This window comes from Hylobates moloch, unplaced genomic scaffold (assembly GCF_009828535.3).
Source record: "Hylobates moloch isolate HMO894 unplaced genomic scaffold, HMol_V3 SCAFFOLD_9, whole genome shotgun sequence".
In the NCBI taxonomy this organism is placed as follows: domain Eukaryota; kingdom Metazoa; phylum Chordata; class Mammalia; order Primates; family Hylobatidae; genus Hylobates; species Hylobates moloch.
This window is the reverse complement of record NW_026652284.1, coordinates 55,313,298-55,332,354: the sequence shown is the minus strand read 5'-3', so window position 1 is coordinate 55,332,354 and position 19,057 is coordinate 55,313,298. Positions and strand designations below refer to the sequence as shown.

At 38.3% G+C, this 19,057-nt stretch overlaps 1 protein-coding gene across 1 annotated transcript in view; it reads right to left on the bottom strand.

Annotated features, from left to right (window-relative positions):
* Positions 1 to 10,511, bottom strand: part of CRISPLD1 (cysteine rich secretory protein LCCL domain containing 1) — a 50,550-nt gene extending 40,039 nt beyond the window's left edge. The window contains exons 1-2 of the mRNA XM_032759880.1: positions 10,096 to 10,511; positions 8,769 to 9,088 (exon numbers count right to left, since the gene is read on the bottom strand). Of these exons, the coding sequence (XP_032615771.1) occupies positions 8,769 to 9,026 (258 nt within the window). The 5' untranslated portion in view covers positions 9,027 to 9,088; positions 10,096 to 10,511. The remainder of the gene's footprint in view (positions 1 to 8,768; positions 9,089 to 10,095) is intronic.
* Between the last annotated feature and the right edge of the window lie 8,546 nt (positions 10,512 to 19,057).

Below are 19,057 nucleotides of genomic sequence, written 5' to 3'. Positions count from 1 at the left end.
TTTCCTGTTCTATTTCTCATGTAAAAGTTCTCATTTTCTGTTTTTAAGGAGGGAGGAAGGAGATTGCGTTTTGAGAGGGAAGGCAGACTAGGTGAGGAAACAGCAGGCGTTATCTATCCCAGGAAGGGAAGAGACAGAGGTTGGGCTCCACCTCCTCTAATCTCTTGAAATTGTGTGGGTAAAATGGGTAACCAGTGGTTTCTGGAATCTCTGCAACCATTCCAGAAGTCCTTGCAAGTTGAAGGATCCAGAATCTTCTCCACTGATATTCAAACCAGAGTGGAAACTGCCATCAGTTTTCAAAACACGACAGCCAAGGCTTGGATGGATTTAGATCTTGCGTCAAATGCAGGAAATCCCAGCCTACTGGCTGCCTGGCCAGCCAAGTCAATTTCATTCATTTTGCAACAAGGCCTCCTTGAATTTTTCAAGATTAATTTTATGATCACATAGGGAGTTATATTCATACTCTTTCCATTTCTTACTAACTTCATGGCTGCCACCCCACTCCTAGCCACCATCAACTGTTGTACGATTACTGCAATTGCCTTGTCTTCCTGTTCACAGCTGTGCTCCTCCCACCACCTAAAGTCCTCTTCGCACTGCCTAAAGTATGTTCTCAACAAAGCCGGAATGATCCTGAGTAAATGTAAGTAAGATCATGCTATTCATATGTCGAAATGCCTCAAATGGCTTCTTATCACTCAACTAAAAGAAAGTCTTTACGATGATCTGCATCCTTCCCCAGTTAAATTTGTAACCTCATCTCCTACCACACTTCTCACGCTCCCTCTGTCTGCCACATGGGCACCCTGGCTGTTTGGAGACTCACATCAATTCCATGCAAGGAAGAATGTTTGTTCTGTTTACTACTAGGACCCTAGATAGTGCCTGGCATTTAGTAAACTCCCAATACATGCTGAATAAAGGAATGAATAAAAGTACAATTCCAAAATTTTGTGGCATATCTCAGGCTCTGGATGTTCCATTCTCCTATTGAAACTACTTTTCTTCTCTTGTCTTTCTAAGCCCCTAGATATGTTGCTAACATTTAACGGAGAATAGAACTGGGTTGTAATGTCACTTTTCTTTCTATAGGTATTGCCATCTATGGTGCAATTTTCAAAAAGAAAAATAAATTCATTTTAAAGGTCGAAGTCTTAAAAATATTCAAATTAAGGTTTTGTAAACTTTAAAATTCTGTAGAAAATGACACTTAAAACAACTTTATTGTATCTCAATAATACTATTAAAGCAAAAACCCCTTAGGAAAATTAAATAAGCTATTTTAAATTCAGAATAAGGGAACTTTAGTAATCTTAAGTAATAATGATATTCTTTAAGTAAACAGAAATTTCATATACCTTTAGGTATGTGTAGATACTATATGTCACAGAGATAAAAAATATTTAATTTTTGAAAATGACCAGTCAAGCAGCAGTGTACAGAGAGAAAACTATTATTTTAGGAATCAAGAATTGCAATAACCTTAATTGCCATTAAACACTAATTGCAATAAAATATTCATTGCAATGAATTCCTGGCACTTGTACCGAGATTAGGAAACAAGTTACGGGTAAATAAGTTATAAAGCCATCATTTCTTTATCTACATTTATTCTGGACATATACCGCTGATAGCAAATAATGTTAGAAAATATGAATTTATAAGAGTAAATGAAGCAATTCACAAGCTAAAGATCACTTTTGCATATTCCAGATTAGCATCAACCTGTTCAACAAACTAGGTTGTCCCATGTCCAGTTTCTGGAGTTATCTTCTGTACTGAAGCACAGAAGGAAAAAAAAAAAACCATAATTTCTAATTATAAGCATGGCTTTAGAAAGAACATAAGTAACCAATTGAAACCAAGACATTGTTTGCATCAACATACACCCAGGACTGAAAGTACCACCAGCAATTTGGCCCCTAGGTTCCGGTTGCCTAGCGAAAGGAGAGGTATTCAGATGTGTTTCATCTTACAGTTAGAAAAGAGTCATGAGAAGGTTCTGCCCATAGCCTCTCCAATACATGAGGGGAGAGGAGGCATGCATAGCAATCAACCCCCCAGTACAGTGTCTGCCAACACTTCTCATAAAAACAGGGAAACAGTAATAACAGCAAGAAACAGTTTACATAGTTGACCTATGTGTCCTTTTTAGGTCAGGTGCCCTCCCTGGTTGCTGAAGTACATTCTACACTTAGGTACACTTTGTATAGTAGCAAACTATTTTGAATTTTATCTATAATGTTTTAGAGACTCTATGTTAAAAATATGTAACAAGGGGTAAATACTCATTAATCTGTTTTATTATTTAAATTCCACAACATTTCAATACCTTTACTAATAGTTTAGTAGCTCTATGTTATAGGACAATTTTTAGCAGCTCATGAAAATTTGAAAAACTAGAGGAAAAATCCCGAATTATTTGAAGCATTTATACCTTGTTCTCAAGTGTTTCCAATTTCCCACATCGATATCTCTGGTTTTGGTGATATCCTATCTTCCAGAACTTTTATTATTTTAATTTCTCCGTCTTACCTGTCCTCCATATTTGTTTCATGTAATCTTACCTATTCATCCATCTATCCCCTCATTCAAAAAGTATTTATTGAGCATTCGACAATACTCAATCAACAAATGTTTACTGAGTAGCCCTTCTATTCACCAAGCTCAGTTATAAAGATAAATAAGGTATGATACTTACCCTTCTAGCAATTCAGTCTTAGAAAGGAAAACAAATATGATATTTCACTGCAAAAAAAATAGGCTTTAATACTATAAATAGGCTTAAATAAGTAGGAATGCAGCAGTGGAATGGCGAGAGCAGAGGGAGCTTTATAGGAAAGACAAGGTTTAAGCTGAGTTTTAAGGGAAAAGTAAGAGTTTGTGGCCGGGCGCGGGGGCTCACACCTGTCCAGCACTTTGGGAGGCTGAGGCAGGTGGATCACCTGAGGTCAGGAGTTCGAGACCAGCCTAGCCAACACAGTGAAACCCCATCTTTACCAAAAATACAAAGATTAGCTGGGCGAAGTGACACATGCCTGCCATTCCAGCTACTCGGGAAGCTGAGGCAGGAGAATCTCTTGAGCCTGGGAGGTGGACATTGCAGTGAGCCAAGACAGTACCATTGCACTCCAGCCTAGCACAAGGGCATGAGGAGTTATGCCTATCTTCAAGAACATTGAGTAATTCAATGTGAGCACAGGTTCAAATAAACACAACGGAGTTGACCACTCTGGGGCAGACTGGACAACATGCTTCCCTTTATAAGCTAATCATGGTGGGCTTTAAATTGTGAGCAGCCAGAAGTCAACAGAACTTTTGCGCAACTAAGCAACCAGCACAGATTGGTTTGAGGGAAAAGTCACCTTTACTAATGGTGAGGAGAGTGAGCTAAATTAGAAATAAAGTAGGTACAAAGACTGGCATGGTGGCTCACGTCTGTAATGCCAGCACTGTGGGAGACCAAGGAGACCAGGAGTTTGAGACCAGCCTGCCCAACATGGTGAAACTCCATCTCTATTAAAAATATAAAAATTAGCTGGGAATGGTGGTGCACGCCTGTAATCTTAGGTACTTGGGAGGCTAAGGCAGGAGAATCGCTTAAACTTTGGAGGTGGAGGTTGCACTGAGCTGAGATTGTGCCACTGCCCTTCAGCCTTGCTGGCAGAGTGAGATTCCATCTCAAAAAAAAAAAAAAAAATAGGAACAGATTGGTATAGTCTGCTAGGTGGGAAGCTGTGGTACCAATGTAGGTATAAAAAGAGCAAAGAAGGCCGGGCGCGGTGGCTCACGCCTGTAATCCCAGCACTTTGGGAGGCCAAGGCGGGCGGATCACAAGGTCAGGAGATCAAGACCATCCTGGCTAACGCGGTGAAACCCCGTCTCTACTAAAAAAAAATACAAAAATTAGCCAGGTGTGGTGGCGGGCGCCTGCAGTCCCAGCTACTAGGGAGGCTGAGGCAGGAGAATGGCGCAAACCCGGGAGGCGGAGCTTGCAGTGAGCCGAGATCGTGCCACTGCACTCCAGCCTGGTTGACAGAGTGAGACTCCGTCTCTAAAAAAAAAAAAGAGCAAAGATTAGAATGAAATAGAAGAGAGGGATTCAAAAGACATTTGAAGACAGAATCTACACAATTTGGCAAGTAATGGTGTATTGATGTTTGTGTATGTATGATATATGGAAATGTGTGGTAAAAAGTTAAGGATGTGCCCAATTTTCTGGATTTTTTTTTTTGTATGTTTCTTAGAAAGTACTGAGAAGATGTTAGTGATATTCATCAACAACAAAGAGGTTGGCAGATGAGGTTGGAGGAAAAGGATAAGGCAGTTTTTTTTTTTTTTTTTGACACTTGCAGTGTGCAGTATTACATTGTGGAGTAATATTACATGGAGATGGTCCAATGGGCAGTAGGAAATATAAAAATGAAGCTCAAATGAAGCTCAAAGACAGGGCTGTCAGCTGGAGATACAGAATATGGAGCCACAAATATAGGATATTTAAAGTCAAAGGAGTAGAGAAGTCCCTCCAGAAAGGGAAAAAGACAGAAGTGAAAACTTGGGAAACAAACTTTTCAGAGATGTGTGGGAAACAAGAGCATGGGAATATGGAAGAACCAAGCAATGGGATCTTAAAACTCATAAGGCAAACGCTTGAAGAAAGCAAAGCTATTCCACAGTAGCACATGTCTTATCTCACTACAACCTATCAGGTTTGTTTCCTTTTTTTTTTTTAATACACTTAAAGCGTATAAGTGTGGTTTTGTTACATTGATATATTGTGTAGTGATGAAGTCTGGACTTTTAGTGTAACTACCACCCAAATAATGTACAATATACGCATTACATAATTACATATATTACATAATGTAATATACACATTACATAATTTCTCATCTTTTGCCACCCTTCCCACCTTTCCAAGTTTCCTGTGTTTATCAGTCCACTTCCTATGTCCATGTGCACATAGTATTTAAGCTCCCGCATGTAAGTGAGAACATAGGAGATTTGACTTTCTGTTTCTGAGTTATTTCTCTTAAGATAAGGATCTCCCGTCCCATTCACATTGCTGCGAAAGACATGACTTCCTTCTTTTTTATGGCTGAGCGATATTGCATGATTTATGAATTAAAGACTTACATGTAAGACCTGAAACTAGAAAAATTGTACAAGAAAACCCAGGGAAAACTCTAGACATTGGCCCAGGCAAAGAATTTATGACAAAGACCTCAAAAGCAAATGCAACTAACACAAAAACAGACCAATGGTGCTTAAACTAAAAAGCTTCTGCACAGCAAGAAATAATCACAGAGTAAACAGACAACCTATAGAATGGAAGAGAATATTTGTAAACTGCGCATCTGACAAAGGACTAGCATCTGGAATCTACAAGGAACTCAACTCAATGAGAAAAAAAAAACCCCACTAACAAGTGTGCAAAGGACATGTACAGATATTTTTCAAATAAAAAAACACATAAAAATGGCCAATAAACATATAAGGTTTATATTCTTTCATTTATTTTGCCAATGAGAAGAACAACGCCTTGAATGGTTGCTAACTATCAGGGTTCATGTGCCAATAAGCAGCAGAAGCAAAATGTGAACCTGCTGAAATCTAGATCCAAAGCCAATATTTTTTCCTCCAAAACCTACTGCCACTTCAACAACAGTATCACTGAATGACCTAAAAGTTCCAGTTTCTCCATTTACCCCAAATTAAATGTAGGTAATCTCCTTCCTTAGGATTACTGGTTTCTATCACCAATAACTTATTTCTCCCCTTCCTGACTCTGCCACAAGGTCTGTGCTTTCATCAACTAATCTGCTTCCATGAACTTACTCTGCTTCCAGTTCCCCACAACCAGCCTGCCAATTCCTGCCACCCTGCATTTTTCTCCTCCTCTTTGTCTAATTGACGTATACCCCCAACTCTTTCCTACGATTCATGTTTCTGACCACCTTCAGAAACAATATGTACCTCATCTCACCCACTGATTAGCTCTCAAAATTAGAAATGTTCCATTTGTTCTGTGCTCCTCTGGCATTACTCACAGACATGAACAAAGAATTCTTGTGTCCTTGCTTTTGAGCAAATTTTCAAATGAGTCTATTTCTTTATTCTCAACGCCAATGAGCTCTTTAAACGAAAATAAGGCTTTCCAGACTCAAGTTTTTTGTGTTTGTTTTAAGGCAGTGTCTCGCTCTGTCACCCAGGCTGGAGTGCAGTGGCGTGATCTCAGCTCACTAAAACCTTCCCCTCCCGGGTTCAAGCGATTCTGGTGCCTCAACCTCGCCAGTAGCTGGAATTACCGGCACATGCCACCATGCTTGGCTAATTTCTTGTATTTTTAGTAGAGACGGGGTTTCACCATGTTGGCCAGGCTGGTCTGGAACTCCTGACCTCAAGTGATCCTCCCACCTCTGCCTCCCAGTGTTGGAATTACAGATGTGAACCACTGCGCCCAGCCCAGACTCAATTTTTAACCCTAAAAGTTAAATGAGTAAAAGAATACGGGTAGAAATGTAATATTAATAATGTCTGGATATAGCCTGGCTCCCATAGGTTTAAGGACAAAGAGTTAACTAAAATATGCACCAGTAGGTAACTGGTTATTCAAACATTTAACACGAAATGACAGACACATAGGGTATAAGGGGCCAAAATCAGCAGTACTTACCATAGGACACTGCAGATTTTACAGAAAATAGCTCTTTAGCCAGTTTAAAGGTTTTCTCAGAATAAATACATTTTAAATAACGATTTGAATAAATTGGATTTTTATAAGAATGATCTACATCTCATTTACATTGTTTTAAAATGCCTAAATCAACAGTATTTTAAATAAAATAGTATTTTAGACTTCACCTTAAATGTGTACTCTAGAAAATGTGTATTACAGTTGGGCAATGCACTTCTCTGCAGCCCAGTTAATGGCCAAGACACAGTTCCAGTGCTAATAGTATCTAAGGGCAACACAACATAAACCCTGGCTGGTTTCTGAATCTACATTTCAAGGATAGACTGAAACCAGTGAAACTAAAAAGAAACTCATATAAACATCCCAGACCAGACATCATACAATAGGCAGTTATTATTATTTTTTTTTGGAAGCCAGACATGAAAACGAATCACAGAACTGTTCTTTCATGATTTCCATACTACTTAAAACATACACACATATTCTGATATTTCATTTTGTGGGTTGGAACTCCCAAGTCTTCCTTATTTTAAGTAAAAAGCAACTGAATACGTATTCACATGGAATAAGCATACAGTAGCCTAGTTGGAAGGGCTCCAGAACTGGCTACTCTCTTTGAAGTCTCACAGATGAAGAAGTGATAGAATTTTTCACTTTAGACAAACACTATACAAGAAGCAGAAATATGAGACATTACAGATGTCATATCCTGCACAGTATTTTGAGAAGAGCTAACAATTTCCTTAGATATTATATTTAAACTATATAAGGAAACATAAAATTAGTTATATATGTCTTCGTAACATTTAGTGAGATCTTGAAGTATGTTTGATAATGAGCTAAACTTTGTCCAGGTTATCTCCTTTTATCTTCAAAATAATCCTTTGAGGTGAGTATATAATACTAGACACCAGGAAACTGAAGTAGAGAGAAATTAGCAAGTGCCCAATGTCACATAGCTAGTGGGTGTCAGTGCCAGAAGTTTAACCCAGACAGCCTCATTCCTGAGTCTCAATTCTTAATCCCTGATTAGTTCTCTTGAGTGCCTGCCACCTACTTTCTTTAGGGTAAAATAATTTTTCTGGTAAAAGTTAAAATAGTGTAATGCCATACTTTATAATGGGCAATACAAACTTAGAACTTCCATGCTTTGTGAAAATTATCTAAATAAAGAATATCCACCAAAACTAAGGTAAATGAAGAAAAAAATTAGAATGTATGAAAATTAACTGCAATGAAAATGCCATTTCCAATGTTTGTTAAATAAGTTTTGCCATCACCAATAACTATTTATTATCAGGCTTTGCTAGTGCATTCCTCATTCATGGAAGGAATATAATAGATTTTTGAAAAGTTTTCTAAATGTTTAGGGTATGAAATGGCAGTATACTCATGAGTTACATGCTAGTAGTCTTGAAGTAATTTTGTCCCATAAAGTTGCAAATTTACTCAGAGTAAATATAAGGTTGTTAAGGATAAGCTGAATATTTTAAATTAATCCTTTGCCAAGGCTTACTTTCATGCTTCAAGTTCACAAATAATAAATCCAAGGGGAGAAAAAAGCCATTGCCAAAGCACTCTTTAACATAAAGCAACCATAAAAACGTATCCTTTACAATGTCATTTACATGTTTATAAGAAACAAAGACCCACCAGGAACAATATATTTCAGCAATCCAGAAAGTTTCTTCCAATTATTAGTCTGAATTTTTCAGATCCACCATTCATAAAAAGGTTCTACAGGAATTAGGAAGTAAATTTTCAGCTAAGTCAATTAACAGCAAATATATCACCTGTTTTGCATTTTCACTATATTAACCTTCCTGGTAAGAGTAAAATTTACAGCACTTACTAGGAACATTGCATCTAAAGGCATTTAGTCCTACACTGAAATGTCAAGAGCTCTTAGAAACAAAAGGAACATTAATAGACGAATATGCAGAGGAAAGTACCCTCAAAGAAAATCTTTTTTTAACTTCATATAAAACATATGATTAAAGAACAGCATGACTGAAAGCATGAATAAACATTTCTTTTGTACATACCACTTGAAAAATGTCCTTACCATATACTCCATATTAGAGGCTGTTGGATACACCTGACTTCGTAATTTATTATGAAGGTCCAAAATACTCTGCATGTCATTGTCTGTGATGGCCCTTTTCCCTCGTTGTTTGGCTGTCCACCACTCACCATCCTCATCCATGTACTTTTCCAAAAGTTTCTCCAATAAAGTGGCATTAGGAACCACCATGGCTGGAATTGCTCTAGCCATGAACAGCACTGTGGTTACTCTGAGCCACTCCCGCGCGGTACACTTCATAATGAATGACCTCAGGATTTCCCCAGGAAAATCTCCAAGACAGGCTCTTCCACTCCTTTTGGCTATAACGACATGTCATGTGATTAAGATGAAAATTCCAGCAGATATGAATTTTCTAATAACACGAGCAAAACAATAGTTACAAAGGAAGTGTGCCAGTTTGATTTGTCTATTTAACAGCAGAAAATGGACACTCACATTTTGAAATAACTTATCTCCAACCCATTTTTTTTCTTCCAGAGGACTTTTCACAAATAAGTTTCCACAAAATAGACAACTGTATTATCCAAGATAATACTCCTGAGGCCAAAAGTAAATGGCAAAAGTAGCCTAGAAGAGTCAAAGCTTGAAAATACTACATGAATTGCAAGACTTTAAGTGACTATACATTACATATATCCTGCAAAGGATGTTATATCTACCTAGAACGTTTGATTTCAATCTAGAGGTTCATGTCTCTCTATGAAGAGAGTTAATATTGTTAATATTTTATTTGGTATTATTTTATTCCAGTGGCCCATCTCTGTTTCACACTCAGAATGTCCACAGCATTCTAAAATTGAAAGTGAATGTTTCAAAGAAATACAAAAGGCTATTCATATACGCATGCATGGCTACATCTAGGGGGCCCCGTGAACTACTGCAAATGAATGGTTTGGGTCCCTGGGGTAAGTCTCTTCTTATTCAGGCTCAGGTCAAGAACTCAATCTTTATTTCCTGGAAAGTCTGTGACTAATCTGTGGCCTGCACCCGAAGAAGCCAGCAGCTCCCCGGCAACTTGAGAGCTTTTCCTCTCAAGTGTGAAGGCACACACTGTTCTTTCTCTGAACTCAAATGGAAAGCGCGCGACAGAGAAAGTAGGTGAAACCAACAAAGTCACTTACAAGAACTACAGCTCCCGCTAATCTCTGTCGTCGCTGCTTTCTGAGTAGCCCACCCACCCATCGTGCCCAACCACTCTGTACAGTTGGCTTTTTTTTTTTTTTAAAGTACAGTTTAAGAAGGCAAAGGGAGATAGGAAAGGATGGCAGCTTGACGACCCAGCGATGCATTTTAGAATCGCCCTTACCTCTCCAGTGTGAAGTTTCCTGGGAGAGGTGAGTCAAACCGGACGGCCGGCGTCTGCAGCCGCCCAGAGCCTTCACAGGGGACCGCAGACGCAGAGCCCCGCTCGGGAAGGGCCTGAGCACCGCGCGTCCGGGGGCGACGTGGGCGCTGACTGCAGGAATACGCGAGCCTCCGCCTCTGCGGATCCCTGAACCTGGAAGAAGTGGCAGGCAAAGCGTCCAAAATCAGACCTGCAGTTGGGGTGGGAAGGGAGCTGCTTCGTTAGCTTGCCAGGGTGGGCGCCCCAGCGTCTCTGAGCATTATCTGCAGGAGCGAGGGGCGGGGACACGAGCGAGGCTCGGCGGCGGAGGCTGGCGGCGACCTCTTGCTCTTGCTCTGTACAGCCGGGGCGCGCAGAACCAGACGCCGAGCGCTTCCGTCGCTCCCTCGCGCTCGCGAGCATTTATTGCGGCCCCAGCGCGGGCACGTGACTTGAGCGCCCCTCCTCGCCCACCCCCACCTCCAACCAGCCCTGGCCAGAGGCCCGCCAGATCCGAGAGAAGCAGCCCGCTCTTGCTTCTCCGGAACGCAGCGAAGCCAGGGCGCTCGGCCTTTGTGGGCGTGCTTTGGGCTCCCGAGACCCAAGCCGGGAAGGTCTGGCCCCTGGTGGGAGATGTGTGCGAGGAAGGCCCCAACCCCCCTCAATCCTCCAGCTCTCCTGCATTAAAAGATCCTCCTCCCAATCAGTTCCTTTCTGCTGAGATGCTGAAATGCCTTTAAGGGCCCTTACAGACGAGGGGGCTGCCCCAGAGAGCATGGAGTGGGTGGGGGATGGGGTTAACACCTTCAATCTTGAAGACACAAAAGAGGAAATAGGGGACGAAATGGAGAAAGATTTTTCCTTTTATTTTTCCCAGGGGTCCGCATCCTTGATGAGGACCAGGTGGGGAAGATGTTCAATAGAATTTGGGGTCAATATGTGACTCAGAATGGCCTGACAGTTGAGACCCCCTCTTTATTCATAAAATATGAGGCATTGTCTTCTCAAGGTGGCCATAGCACTTTTTTTTCTGATGATGTATACATTTAAGGAGTTGATATAAAGGGTTCCATTAATTAATTTATCAGGGATTGTTGACAGGAATTGAAACACCAGCGCTAGAATAGGTAGTGAAAGGAGAGGCCGTTCCTCTGTTCATGCTGTAATCTGGGGTAAGAAATTACTAATTTTAAATTCACAACAGCTTACCCTACCGAGTGTGGGGCTTTTTATTTTTATTTTTAATTATTTAATCCATCTATGTTTGCTTCCCTAATGTGGTGAATCATAGTCTCAATTTTCCTTCTTTCTAAATGCTAGAGTATCTAGCATATGATCAAATAAAGTACAACATTATGGTAGTAACTCAAATCATCCCAAGCTGTTGCCTGTCTCTTTCCACCATTCAACTACACCGTATCTATCAAACCTAAAAACTCAACTCTAAGCCTCAGCCGAAGGTGAGACCTTGCTTCCTGTCACAAAGAAAAGGGAAGCATCACTTATTAGAAAGGTGCAGAAGGTGAAAAGTTTTGATGCACATAAGACTTTTATAGAAGTGTAATTTTGCAATTTTATAGCAGTTTTGAGTACAAAAAAGTTCTTAACTTTGTATTTTTCAAATAACTATTCATAATTTCCATGCACAGGGTTGAGAAAACTGGCTTTCCCTCCTAGAAACTGATAGAAAACCTCCAAAGTTTATGGTAAAAGAACTATCGTTTGTTACAGCAGATGAAGACTATGTTTTTATACTGCAATGTTCATGTGGCATTGAAAAGTATACTGAATATTGAATAAAGAGCCGTTGAAAGTAATAATATTACTTGAAACATTTGCAAAGAGAATTCAAATTAGGAAGAAGGGAATTAAAATGATAGGGAAGTGAAGTTAAATGAATTTGTAACTCTTGAATATTTCAGTTATAAACATTCTTACACAATGTATGAATCCAACACCTAAAGGCTTACATTAAAGAAAATAAAAATTGTTTTAAGTCTTTAATTCCAAATCTTTCTCTAAACAAGGAAAAAACATCCTTTGACTCAGCATTTCTTTTGGCTTCCAATTTGGGTACTGCAGGTGATTTAAACATTCATCATGTTAGCATTTCAATAATACATCTTGTCATTCCTGATTGAGTATATATGTCGGAAATGCCATTTTGAACAGTAAAATCAAACACAATATTCTTAAATACTCAAAGATGATACTGTTCACATTTTTTATTTGTTGTTGAGAAATCTGTGTGTAGACATAAGAAAATATCTTCTTCACACAGAATTCACGTAAAAGTGGCACTTTGGTTTGTGGCTAAGGCTGTTACTTGTAAAGCCCTGGTTGTTTTTAGCATTACTACTTTCTTGTGGCAAACACTGGTGGTTGCCTACCAACAACCAGCCTTCCACCCCTTTCTTCCTTCAAAGCCCATAGCCTCCAATTTACAGGGGATATCCACCCTCTCACATGCTGTCAAACTGGCATCTTCAGGAGGCGAATGTTGATCAGTCAAAGCCAGTCATCACAATCTATCCCTGCCACCAGTGACTGATTTAGCATGGGCATGTCATGCAACCCTAGCTGTTGAAAGGAAGACTTGGGGATAAGGAGGAGGGTTGGCAAGGATTTTGTTCTGTGATAAAAAGAGATACAAAAAGAGAAAATGTCTCCTTAGGTACCAGTGTGTAAGTCTGTGAAACTGAAAGATGCAGCTCTTACTTTGCAAAGAAGACAGACAAGCCTGAGGGCAGAAACCCATTACCCTGGCCAAACAAAAAGACCAACTGGGCCTGACTCTCCCTGCCGTTGACCAATCACTGCAACACCCATCTTCCATTTTTCTTGCTAAAATAAATAATAAATGTTTACATCACACTGATTAGGGTATTCAGTTAGGTGCACCACAAAGCATTCTAACAGATACCTTTCTACAAAGAAGATACATTTTTCTGTCAATATCATATTTTTTCCATGTGGCTATTATTGTCTGCTTATGTGCATAGTTATCTTTAAATCTATTCTTACGTGTTTTCCTATCCCTGAATTTGCAAAAGTGGGTATATATAGACATTTTGTTCACTGTATAATTTCATGACTCCATGTCTGTTCTATCACCACTTTTTTGGTAAGTACATCCTCTACTGGGGAGGTGTAAGAATAGAATTCCTGTTGTGTTAGGAGGTAGAATCAGTGTAGGGCAATGTTTTAAAACGTGGAATTTAAATTAAGCTGCCTAAATTAGATTCATGAAGTGCCACTAGTCATTGGAATTTGTGCAACCCTGAATCCTTTCTCTTTAAATAATAGTAGCTATCTCATCTGTTACTTTTGTATTAAGATGAGTTAATGCATGAAAGCGTTTAAAACATATCAGTAAGTAGAAAGTACTCAAATAGGGTAAATGTTAAGTCCAGAAAAGGGCCTTAGAAGACCCAAATATGGAATCAAGGTTGTGGAGTGTCCCATCTGAGGAAGGAATGCTGAAAAATTGATTTGCATCCTTGCTGCCTCTGGCCAGGCCTCCAGATGGCCCATTACTCAAGATAACCATCGCAACCACAGATGCTGACCTGCATCCGGTACCCCTCACAAGGTTTGCCCAACCTAGCCTGCATAACTTCTTACACATGATGTCAATTCTCTTGCTCTGCGTAATTAAAAAAATCCACACCAGCTTTTTCAGGGAGTCAGCTGGAGGATTCTTTTGCTTCTGCTGTCTCCCTTATACTCAAGCACAAGCCCCAAATAAAAGCCTTGTCTGGGAAATCTGTTTGGCCCGTGTTAACTTTCATTACACTGGAAGCCAAAGAGTCTGTGGTCTATAAAAATTCCATTTTCTGGCTTCTTTCGTGTCTATTTTCTTTTATTTCAATATGTTTGTGAGATTTATTCCTGTTGTTGTATGTAGCTGTATATGCAATAGCTGTATGACCAATTTTAAAAAAAACTTTGGCCAGGTGCAGTGGTTCATGACTGTAATCTCAGCACTTTGGGAGGCCGAGATGGGTGGATCATTTGAGGTCAGGAGTTCGTGACTCACCTAGCCAACACGGTGAAACCTCGTCTCTACTAAAACTAAAAAATTAAAATTAAAAATAAAAAAAGAGCCAGGCGTGGTGGCGCAAGCCTGTAATCCCAGCTACGTGGGAGGCTGAGGCAGGAGAATCCCTTGAACCTGAGAGGCAGAGGTTGCAGTGAGCTGAGATCGCACCATTACGCTCCAAGCTCGATGACAGAGGAAGACTCTGTCTCAAAAATAAATAAATAAATAAATAAATACAACTTTAAAACTTCATTTTTATGTTTTTTTTTACCACCCTTTCTTCACTCTATGCAGCTGGGAAAAAAAAGTCAGTAATTTCTGTATGTACTTCTGTGCTTTTTCTTTGGTGAACATACCACAATTTATTTGTCCATTCTGTTGTTGAATATTAGGATTGCTTCCAGTTTAGGACTATTAAAAATAGTACTGCTAAGATCAATCTCATACATGTCTTTTTGTGCACATATTTACACTTTTTGAAAAATTGGCTGTGTAGTTTAGAGTAGAACTACTGGGACCTAAGGTATGCTTCTGTACAACTCAAATAGATAAACTAGGTTGTATACCTTATTATTAATTTGTAAGTTTTTTTGTTTTTGGTATATGTCCTTTTTAGACATAAAGTATATCATACATTTATTATTCCTCTCCTTGCTTTGCCTTTTCAGTTTCTTAATCCTATCTGCTGATGAACAGAATGTCCTAATTTTAATGAAGTCCAGTTTATCAGTCTTTTCCTTTGTGGTTAGTGCTCTGTGGGACCGTTAGAGAAATATTTGCTTATCCTAGAATCATGAAGAAAAGTCTCCTGTGTTATCTTCTAGCATTATTATTTTACATTTTACAGTTAGATCTTTGGTCTATCTGAAATAGGTTTTTGTGTTATAATGTGAAGAAGGATTAATTTAAGATTACAATGATTATATATAAAGCTTACATTTCTTGTCATCACTATTAAAAAAATTCATGAATTTGTTCTGGAGAACATTCAAGTTTCAGAAATAAGAGAGAGAAAAAATGTCATTGTTCTTTAAATCTAGACTTATTATGATGTTTCAATTGGATTATTCAAAAATACAATTGCTGAAACATGGATGAAACTGGAGGCCATTATCTTAAGTGAAATAACTCAGAAACGGAAAGTCAAATACTACACGTCCTCACTTATAAGTGAGAGATAAGCAGTGGGAACACATAGACATACGGAGTGTAATGATAGACACTGGAGACTCCGAAAGGAGGGAGGGTGGGAGGAGGTTCAGGGATGGAAAATTACCTATTGGGTACAATGTTCACTATCCGATGACTTCACCACTACACAATATATCCATGTAACAAAACTACACTAAATCTATAAAATTTTTAAAAAGAAAAAAGTATATTACTGCTAAGGCCTATATTAATGCCATAATCCAAAAACTCCTTATTTCTTGATTGTGGAAAAGTAATCATTTTAAGCTTATTTTTAGATTTGCAGACCCACTTTGTCATCTGTTCTTTGAAATTTGACTGATCTTCCATCACTAAATGTAATAATTCACTTTTAATTTTCTTCTGCAGCTTTACTGTCCTCTGTGCATCTGAAAGAAATGTCAGTAATTTCTCTATGTGTTTCTGTGCTTTTCTTGATATTGTTTTCACAGCTCGAAGTTTCTTCCATGTATTTTTTCTGAGTATGAACACCCTTACCATCCCCATTGCAAAGATGTTAATTGTTCTAGCCAGCCATTTTTTTTTTCTGGTACTTCTCATTTCTCTAAATCTAATCACTTTCTATTCTGTAAATTATAGCTGTCCATATACTTGTATTTCTCCCGCAATGCTAAAATCTCCTTATGAAGAGAGATTATGATGATATGAGCTTTGTATTTCTTGCCATGTGTGTTTAATGAACAAATAAATTTGGATTTTTGGAATATTTGGTATTTCTTAGAAAAGTACACACATGTCCCTGGATGTACCAGACATAGCATAATTGCTCCCTACAGTATCTGCAGACCCACTACAATGAACAGCTTTTCAGTAAGCAGTTAAGAAGTACTGCCCCAGTCATTCACTGAGATTAAAATGTATATATGTAAATATTTCTTTTAAAGAAGGAGAGAGGGAAATGCCATCCATTTCCAGACCATTCACCCTTTTCAATATACTCTTCCTAACATCCACGGGAAAATGTTTTCTAGAGAAAGGACTCAAATATTTATTAAGAATTATATTTCAGAATGATGCTCTGTTTAACTGATATTCTACTATGTATGTTTTATCAATTGATGGTTTATATTTCCATAAATCTCTTTATCACTTATATGAAAATCTGGCGTATTCAGAGTGTTAGCATCTGAGCATCATAAGAGTGTCGTAGGTCACAGCAGGAGCCGTAGATGTAAAACTAAAAAGAGCAAAACTGTGTAGATCGAAGCACTGTATTTTAATTTCTTTATATCACACAATATCCAGAATAGTGGATAATACTAAAAAGTTTTAAAATTAAAGAAGTATTTCTGAAGTACATTCAGGGTGGCGTGAGAAATCTAGCTGCAGCTTCATCTTTTGCTGATTTCTTATTTCTCTAGATCTGTAGAAGTGCTTCACAATGTGCCTAGCTTAGAGGTTGCCTTTCAGGTTTACCAGGAGAGGCAGTTGAAAGGCAAGCATTGTAAAAGGAAAAGTATTCACCCATCTATCTTCAGAATTAATGTCAGAGACAGGCTTTTCATCCTAATATAAGGAGGATGAAAGATTTCTCAATTGTTGTTAGTTAGCCCATGATGAAAAAGTTGGCAAAAACCTTGCAGTCCACTTTTAATGGTAATTTAAAGAGTCATATTTTACAGAAGTAAAACAATTAAAATCCCTGGATTCATCAAATACATACAAATAAATGCATTAACAATAGTGTATGTGTGCCTACGTATGTAGGGTTTGAATGTTAAATACATTTTTCACTAGATAGTGAAGGAGAGATTTAAAAAATTAATTTGTTAAGTTGCAGGGAAAACACGAGAAATATGGAAGAAAATATGTAACTTTTTATTTGTAATGTAACATCTAACGAGTCTCCTGAGAATAAGCCCAAGAATTAACACAGATTTAGAAATGCTTTCTGTTTAAAAAAAAATAGTATAATGATAAAATAAAAAATAAAGGTTTTGTTAAATAATGACTTTATAAACAATAAACCAAGCACAAAGATAGAAAATATGCTTAAATAACCAGCTTTTACATACAGATCTAAAACATTCATAACCTCTATTATATGTAATTGCATTGTTCACAGAAGGTGCCTTTTGCTTTTGCTTCTATCTTGCTTCATGCTATGCTGTTAACACGGGTACCCATTCTTGGCACTTCCCTGACTCCAAATATTTTTGTCCTTGTGTCATTTGACCAAATTATTCCCCAAATTATAACATCTCTCAGTTGCTGCCTGTCTCTCTCTTCACCTTCCTTTCAAGTTTCATCCCAAATCCTAAATCTTCCAATAACTTCTAATCATCCTCATACAGAAGTATTCTACCCACAATATACAATCTACACATATCTTCAAATACTCAAAGAAAGCAAAGTTCAACAGGAAAAACATGTCTTTTAGACTTAAGAAAATCCTCTTGTCTAAGTGGCTGTTTTAATGACACTGGTAATCCAGATATTAGGATCATTAAAATATATACTATTTTATTTAAAATATTATTTAGCTATCTAAACTCATAATAAGAAAAATTAAATTTAATATGTACTTGCTAGAATTTAGGTGCAAAAATGCAACTGGTCAAGGAAGTGGCTTTTTTTTCTTTTAAAAAAAAGCACCCTTTATTGATAACCAAGTATATTCCATGTAGTAATAGATCGAATTATTTGCCTATAAATCTCTTTTCTTTTGTCACTGACTTTGGGCTGGGCCATGTGACTTGCCTTGCTAAATAGAATGTGGGTGGGGGTGACAGAGTGCCTATATCAAGCTAAAACTTTTGGGGGCATGGCAGTTTCTGCCTGCCCTCTTTGAACTTTTACCGTCTGCCATCAGAACAGCATACCCAGGTAGCTGTTGCTCTTTAGTTTGAGTATGTCTGAATTGACTTAAATCCTGGAGTCTAACCTAGTCCTGCTGAGGCCAGCCAAGACCGCAGCCAATCTGCTAGATATACAAATACCCAGTAAACGTTTCTATAAGCCCCCAATATTTTTTGTTAATGTATTACTGGGTTTCTTTCATTACTGATTCCTCTATTTTTTCTCACCTCTCACTGACTAGATCAGAGAAACAGTAAGTAAATTGCAGTGATAAAGTGATCATTGTTATTTAAGATTTGCTTCTGTCTAAAATATAAAGTACTCTTTTTATTGATACACACAGAATAATTGTACATATTTATGCGATACGTGAGATATTTTGTTTGATATATGCATATAATGTGTAATAATCAGAGTATCTAAAACTGTCAGTTGCACAAACAGACATGAATGCCCAATAGATGTTTCTGTAAGTCCTTAAAGAAACATTAAATTTTTTTTGTTTATTTTTTTGAGACAGAGTCTCACTTTGTCATCCAGGCTGGAGTGCAGTAATGTGATCTCGGCTCACTGCAACCTCCGCCTCCCAGGTTCCAGTGATTCTCCTGCCTCAGCCTCCTGAGTAGCTGGGATCACAGGTGCTCGCCACCACACCCAGCTAGTTTTTGTATTTTTAGTAGAGATGGGGTTTCACCATGTTGGCCAGGCTGGTCTTGAACTCCTGACCTCAGGTGATCCGCCCGCCTTAGCCTCCCAAAGTGCTGGGATTACAGCTGTGAGCCACTGTGCCAGGCCGAAATATTAATATTTTAATGTCTGTTGAACAAAACTGTCACATCAAAAGACTGATAAATACTTTTATATTTAATGTACCAATCTTACAAAAACTGT